Source organism: Mesoplodon mirus (assembly GCF_964341445.2).
Source record: "Mesoplodon mirus genome assembly, chromosome: 6".
Taxonomy (NCBI): Eukaryota; Metazoa; Chordata; class Mammalia; order Artiodactyla; family Ziphiidae; genus Mesoplodon; species Mesoplodon mirus.
In genome coordinates, this window is record NC_138982.1 from 118068153 (window position 1) to 118076470 (window position 8318).

An 8318-nucleotide genomic window follows, 5' to 3' on the forward strand; every position below is an offset into this window, starting at 1 on the left:
TGAACCGGTTTGCAGGGCAGAAATAGAGACACAGATGTAGAGAACAAACAAATGGACACCAAGGGAGGAAAGTGGGTGGCGGGGGGTGGGATGAATTGGGAGATTGGGATTGACATATATACATTAATATGTGTAAAATAGATAACTAATAAGAACCTACTGTATAGTGCAGGGAACTGCATTTCACTTTGCTGTACAGTAGAAACTAACACAACATTGTAAAACAGCTATACCCCAATAAAAAAAGAAATTAAATAAATAAATAAATAATAAAATAACAACAGAAAAAGGACATATTGTTTAATTCCATGTATACGAAATTCTAGAAAAGGGATATCTAATCTAGAGTGTCAGAAAGCAGATCAGGGTTGTACGGAGCCAGAGGTTAGGGAGCAGATTAACTGCTAGAAGCTACCTTTTTGGACTCAAGAAATGTTTTGTATCTTGATTGATGAGATGTCTTGGGGAAGGGGAAAATTGCACAAGAAAAATGAATGAACTTTACAGATAATAAGGTGGCATGATTAAAATTATATTTATATTATAAGTCAAGTAAAAAGAGGCCTATGAAACTGAATCAAGAAGTGACAGATAGATTAATGAAAAAGAATGGAACACCCAGAAATACACTCTATTATCCATGATACCTAAGGATACCTATTTTAAAATAAATACTGGCTGTGATAATTATTTGATTCTAGTTATATAAAAAGCATTCCATGTAAAAGTAAAATTATGTGAACTAGAAGAAGAATACAGTTAATATGTGCATGATCTCAGATTGAGGAATGACTTTTTAGCATAAAAACCAAGGAAGAAACCATACAATATGACCAATAGATTTCACAGTACATGAATTTAAAACTTCTGTAACATAAACACTATAAACTAGCCAAACGACAAAAAAAACTTAGGGAAATATTTTCAATGTAAAGTAGAAAAGGAATTTATATATATAAAGAGCTATTAATGAAGAAAAAGAACACCCCAACTGAATACCAAGTGAAGAATATAAACATACATTTTACAAAATTAAATATTCAAGCAGCTCATAATGTATCAAAATGTGTTCAATCTTCTTAAAATCTAGTAAAAATTAAAATAATGACATATTTTTACCATTATACCCATGACCATTAACACCAATGTATATCACAGAATTTTTAAAAGTAGTTATTTAGGAAAACAACTAAATATATGGCAATGCAAGTCTATAAAAATAAATTATGATGTATCCATGATAATGTAGGAATTAAGAAATCTATATAAATACACACATATAGTCCTAATTTTAGCTGTAATACATAGTGTATATACAGGGCACTCTAAATGCACATTTGTGCACGTACAAACATATTTATTGTAATAGAACTGGTAGGAAATAAACCAATACCTTAATTGTAGTTTGTGATGATGGTAATTTTTTATCTGTTTTTCTATATTTTTCTGTGTGTTTTCTCTCTCCTGTATTTTAATCTTTTCTGAGTATTCTAGATCTAACATACTCTTTATTAGTGTTATGAGGAAAAGTGGTTTAAATAGACTTCAGTTAATTAAAAACTGATAACAAGTAATGTTACCAGCAAAAAGATAAAGATATTTAGAACAGAAAAATAAGCACTGATTTTGTTTGAAAATTGAACAAATTGAGGTTCTGGGGACTAGATTAAGTAATGCTACTGTGATTAGAAATTTAGTAGCAGGGGCACAGTATTGGATTTCATTGCAAATATGTAGAAAGATGATGACTCTAGCAGTAATCTCAACATAGCAGTACACAGAAAGAATTCTGAAAATCTTCTTAGGTTTCAAATTACAAAAGCAGTAAAATTTTTTAAAATATCAAAGACATATGAAGTTAGGAATAATGATTCTAGGTTGTTCAGCTCTATCTCTGAAATATATTTCCATTATAGTTGCAATGGCTGTGAAGAGGAGGACAAGGCAATCAAATGGACAGAGTCCAGAGGTGTGGACAGCACCTTGGACGTGGACAACTGAGACCCAGGTGACTCTAGCTTCTCTCAAACCTCCCTTGTGACTCTGAGCAAATTTTTTTCTCCTCTCACTTCTGAGCCTCAGTTTCTTTAAATGGAAGGAGTTGAAACAAATGGTCCCCTATGACTTGTGTTATTCTAATATTCTTTGATTTCAAACCCATTTGTACACTCGGTTAGCTGCTGAGACAAGTTAGTCTGTCTTGCAACTTTCAGCACTGACCAAATGAATAAAAGAGGGACCTCAAAACCCAGTCATAAAAAGTTACCAATCCTAACACATCCTGGAAAGATTTAACCCTTCTTCCTTCCTCTGAAACCCATATTTATCCCCAAAAGCCTGCATGAAAACCTCCTTCCTTCTCTTTCTCCATTTCTGAAAATGAAATGTATTTGTTAACAGCAATAACAATAACATCAATAATGTTAATAATTGCTTATGTTTATTTTGGAATCACTCCACGTAGGAACTGTACTGTTTTATATTTGCTATCGTTTCCCTCATTTTACGTACGAAGAAAGTGAAATTTAAAAAGATTAAATGGGGCTTCCCTGGTGGCGCAGTGGTTAAGAATCCTCCTGATAATGCTCGGGACACGGGTTCAAGCCCTGGCTCTGGGAAGATCCCACATGCCGTGGAGCAACTAAGCCCGTGTGCCACAACTACTGAGCCTGTGCTCTAGAGCCCACAAGCCACAACTACTGAAGCCCGCGTGCCTAGAGCCCGTGCTCCACAATAAGAGAAGCCACCACAATGAGAAGCCCACGCACCACAATGAAGAGTAGCCCCCACTCACCACAACTAGAGAAAGCCCACGTGCAGTAACGAAGACCCAATGCAGCCAAAAATAAATAAATTAAATAAATAAATAAATAGATAAAATTAAATGACCTGTGGAAGGTCACACAGAAGCAACAGAACATTTGTGGGTGAGATCCGAAAAGCATGAGCTTATTTATGGCACAAGTTATTATGCAAACAGTTGAGCAACATAAATAAAACTCTATCAGAAGTTCACTAACTTGATTATTTATTCATGTGTAAGAAGAAGAATGAAGATTTTCTGGGGCCAGCAGAATTCCAGATAACAAACAGCTGACCGATTTGATACTATAAGACAATTAACTGAATTGAAGACAAAGGTTTGCATGGCCATAGAGCCAGTTGAGACACAAAACTGTAGGTAGAAGTTTAAAATCCCTGAACACTTGTGACAGAAAGTGATACAGTATGTTTAATTTTCTGATTCTGAAGCAATCAAAGCACATTTTGAAAACATACATTTATTTAACATGTCACAAGAAATCAAGATATTCAATCAGTAACTTTTTCAACTATGCAAATGTTTGGAAAGCTGTTGAAAATGCAGCTGACTACACAAGCAAAATAAAGTAGGTGACTGATAAGTCTTTAGACCAGGAATTCCCAAGCGTGGGTTTAAAAATCGGTGTAAAAAATGACCGGGAAAGTTTATTCAAATGTATTGTTAGTTTTCTGGGCCATCCCCAGAGAATCTGATTTGGTAGGTACACCTACACTTTTAAATGCGTAACTCAGGGAATTCTGATATACATAGTCCATACAGGTCTCACATAACTGTACACAGGTAGATACAGTATGAAGCCCTACACCTGGAAATTACTCTGAGAGAATTACAGAGAAAAAGCATGTGGAAGAAAACACAGTGGATTATTCTAACTTAATTTATATTGCTTTATAATTGACCAAATCACTGATTTATGTTATCTCTTTCGAGCTTTACAATGCACTGAGATAGTCTTATAAATTATACTTCCATTTAAAAATGAGTGAACTGCTGTTCAAGGAGGTTAAGTGATTTGGCCTAGGAGAACAAGCCACCAGAACTAGCCACCACTACCATACATTACAAAAACATAAAATGCCTATCAAGAGAATTCCAAGTGAGTAAAATATAAATAATAAACTGTATATTATTACCATTTAGATTCTGTATTTCAATGTAAAACTGAAACATTTCCAGAGTGTACTTTTAGTTCACATATACAATTGGAAAGAAATAAGGAATAATTTGAATTTCTAGCTGACATTTTAAGGTTATTCAAGTATGCATTCAAGAATTTTTTTTAAAGAAATTTAAAATGAAGGAAATGGCCTAATTTTGCAAAATCTCTACAAAAAACTATTCATTGTGAATTGTAAATTTGCTACTTTTCTTATTGTCATAAAGTAGAACAAGTAGTTCTCTTTATTACCATAAAGTAGTAAATGATATTACTAAAATTAGTAAACTTTATTACCGTAAGCCAGTAAACCAGGACAATAAAGTTCTACGTTATTACTATAAACTTGTTTTGGTTTAGTGTAATAGGACAAAAAAAAAAGTTGTAGAGTATGTTTATACTGTTTCTTTTATAATTGACAATTTATCCATGTAAAAATTTTCCTCAAAAGTAGGGTTATTTGAACAAATGAAATTGAAACAAGATGTTTATTAAGTCATGATTTCCAAATACTGAATTAATTTCTCTATTACTAAATTATTCTAAATTTCTCTTGAATATTTGTATTTGTTCTCTATTTATAGCTCCTTGTAAAAGATTCTCTAGTTACTAATTATCTAGAAAGTAAAATAAAATACAGAACATACAATTTACCAAGCACACATACATGCACACACACACACAAACTTTCTTCATAATAATCTGTTTGATATAATTAGTACCTATAATCACAGTATATTTTTATACCATAATGTCATATCATTCTTTATTCCAGAATACAGACCATACTGATTATTTCATACATAATTTTTAAAGATAAATCAAAGCATTAGTTCTTACCAGATCTTGCCCAGCACATTAAACAGAGAAAAATGTATACTCTCATTTGGAATCTGATAAAAGTAAAAGAAGCACTCAGGTTCACCAAAAAAGAAATTCTGAAATTCATTAAGGTTTCTCTGGTAGGACTGTCACAGTCTGGTAGGTTTTAATGTAAAATACCCCTGGCTTTTGCTCCTCCCTATTTGTTGAAAAGGTGAGGCAGTTTGTTTTCTCCAGTTTAGCTTGTACTTGTGAGAAGGATTTTTAAGTTAAAGACTGTAATAAGTCACAAACATTCAGCTACCCAAGTTGAATTTAAGGGAAAGAAAAAGCTAAAAATATCTTTCTTTATTCCTCTTAACCTCAGGATTTCAGAAGTGGTTGGGAAGAATATGTTCCTTGAAAGCCTAAAGCAAATGTAATGTCAGAAAATGCTAGAAATGAAAAGAGTCAGAAAAAGTTGTGGTTTATGTTCATTTTGATTACAAACTAAGTTGTCTTTATACACCATAAAACCAATAATAAAATCCATATCCACCAAGCTGCCAAGTATAAAATATGGTCCTTTTATATTTATGTCATTTTGCAACCCAAACTCAGCAGCTATTTTAAAATTCAAAATGCTAGCCTATCTCTTGAGATCTACTCTTTGAAAATTAAAAAAAAAATCTGTTTTCAATATAACAAACATTTAAAAATTATTACTGGATTTCTTTTCACATGTTTACTTAATTTTTCCCTTATTTTCCTTCTTAGAAATGGATTTTAGTAGGCAAGGAAAATAGAGAATTGCTATTCTCTATGTACATGCCTTATAAGTTCAAAAATTAAATTTGCATTTTGGAAATTCAAATCTCTGTAAATTTCCAAAGATACTTTAAGAACAGACCTGTTTAATTTACATCAATCAGTAGAAACTATGCTGAGGTCTGGGGAGGTGTTTCAGAGGAACCACAAACAAAATGAGGTATTCATTTAAAAATCATGAAAAATGTAACCGCTGATGAGATGTCATCATTATTTTGGCCTGTTTGATCTCTTGGAATTTTATGTGAGACTTCAGTTTTAAAAGGATGCCACCACGATAATTTGACTGGAGACCAACAAATAACCTAGGTCCTTCCACACCATTTAGCTGTAACAAGTACGCTTTTCTAACAAAGATATAAGTAAACTACATCTTTTCAGAATGTGGGAAGAAAGATAATATGTCATTCATCTTAAGAGAAATTCTTAATAAGTTTATAATCAAATTAACTGAAAAGTCTTTCCTATTTAACATATTTTTCTTTTGCTCTGTGCTTTTGATGTGACACTGTAATATGAATCTTGCAAATTATTTTCATCTTAGCCATTCTAAAGTGCTCATTGAAAATATCAAGTTGGCATTTAAGACAATACATGGCAGAGTTTCAAAATATAAAATTATATTTCATTTTCATATTTTTCACTTACTGTCAATACTGAGAAAGCTGGGATTGTTCATGGCCATTGCATTAAATAGCAAAATATCGAGGAATGATGAAATATTATATAAAAGGCCTATAGTTTAGTAAGACAATATAAATGTACTATTTAGTCTCCTTGGATATAAAAAAATATTTTAAGAATCTTGCAGACATTCATACAATATATATCATACTATAAGACTGAAAATGAGAATGATGATGATGAAGATATAAAATTGATGGAGCCCTATGAATCAGGCAAGCTTCTAGGCACTCTATAGCTAATTACAGTAGGTAGTTGAGTCGTATTTATTGAGATGAGGAAGTCATTTTTTGTCAGAATATATTGTGGCACAAAAAGTTGAATAATTTAGCAACATGTGTCAAAATGCTTAATGATCTTACCATTTGGTTCCGTAATTAAATATCCAAGATACTTTCCCACAGAAATACTAATATATGTGCACAAAGATATATGAGCAAGGAAGTTCATTATATGAGCAAGGAAGTTCATCTCGACATTTTTATAATAGCCAAAAAATGGAAACAATATAAACATCTAACAGTAGGGGATTAGTCTAATTATATACATACTGTGAATTAAAATTAATGATGTAGAGAAATCAGTATTTATTGGTATAGAAAGCCTTCATTACATGGTTTTGGGGTTATAAAAGGCAAGCTAAAAAACAGTATGTATAGTAAGGTTTATATTCCTAAAATATGCTTCATGTATATATGTATAGATCAAAGTTGGGAAGATTTTCCTCCAAAATGTTTATATCTGCATGGTAGACTCGATGATTTTCACTCTCTTAGTTATCTCTTTAAATATTATGAACACGTCTTTACAATAAACATCTTATGTAAGTATAGCAACACAAAGTTATATTTACTTGGGACAAATATGGTTAAGAAAATCAGAATAAAGACAAAAAGACAGTAAGAAGAAAAAAATGAAGACAAAATTGAGGTCAGTTTTTAAAAGGCATCCACTACACTCCCTTAACATTAATTTCCCAAGTTTCTCCATTCATTCATTCATGTGTTCACTCATTTATGCAACTTTTATTAAGTATCTATTAATTTCCAGGCTTAACTTAGTTGCTGGACATACAAAGTAGAGACATTCATTTAGTCAAACTGTATTATTTCAACAACTATTTATGATACATCTACAGAGGTGTCAGGGATTGTTCTAGGTACCAAAATATATTTATCCTATAGTACTTCACAGTGAGGAGGGCTGGAAAAAGGTATATCTAGGAAACTATGGAACCACACAGGTAGAACAGCCAGCTAATCTACAGTGCAGAATGGGAAGCCTTGCAGGAAATGCTGTCTACAAAAGAGACAAAAGAGCTGAACTACAAAAGAGAATAAGTCACCTGGGCAAAAAAGGGGAGAAAGGAACTCTAGAGTTCTAGATACATCTATATCTATATCTATATCTATATCTATCTATGTATACACACACACATACATTTTCATTTTTGATGTCTTCATGTAGTTAGGGGTATAAGACATCCTGATATGAGTGAAGAAAGGCTAATTCTTTATTCATTCATTTAACCCATTAAACCTTATACGTGACTAATGGCCCAGGAAATTCTGAGAATAAAGTGGATTCTTTTTTACCTACCACTAGCATTCACTCAATTTCAATTAGGAAATACAGTAAGCTTACATTAGAAAAAATATATATATATATATATAGAGAGAGAGGTCAAATTCTGAGCAAACAGCTAACTGCATTGAGCTGACCTTCAGAGCTTAAAACATTAAATAATTACTCTAGAAGTACATGGGCCATAAACTTATGTACTGCCAAAAGAAAAGAGGATGTGATAAGAACACCAAAATCATGCACACTGTAGACAAAGAATGATGCAAATTTCAATCCAGCAAGAAAATATGATCATGACTTATATGCACTACATATTTTACAATGAAACCTGAAGTTACAGCTCCCAGATAAGCAGTGTCTGAGGGGAAGTTAAAGAGAAAATATCTTGGTTTGGATAAAATTTATGGGGTAAATGAATTTTAAAAATAGATAGGTCTACAC

At 32.2% G+C, this 8318-nt stretch overlaps 1 protein-coding gene across 6 annotated transcripts in view; it reads right to left on the reverse strand.

Moving 5' to 3' along the window:
• Positions 1–5098, reverse strand: part of LIPI (lipase I) — a 68555-nt gene extending 63457 nt beyond the window's left edge. For all 6 annotated transcript variants that reach the window (XM_082624691.1, XM_082624688.1, XM_082624689.1 and 3 more), the window contains exon 1: positions 4821–5098. In XM_082624691.1, coding sequence (XP_082480817.1) covers positions 4821–4929 — 109 coding nt within the window. In that variant the 5' untranslated portion in view covers positions 4930–5098. The remainder of the gene's footprint in view (positions 1–4820) is intronic.
• Between the last annotated feature and the right edge of the window lie 3220 nt (positions 5099–8318).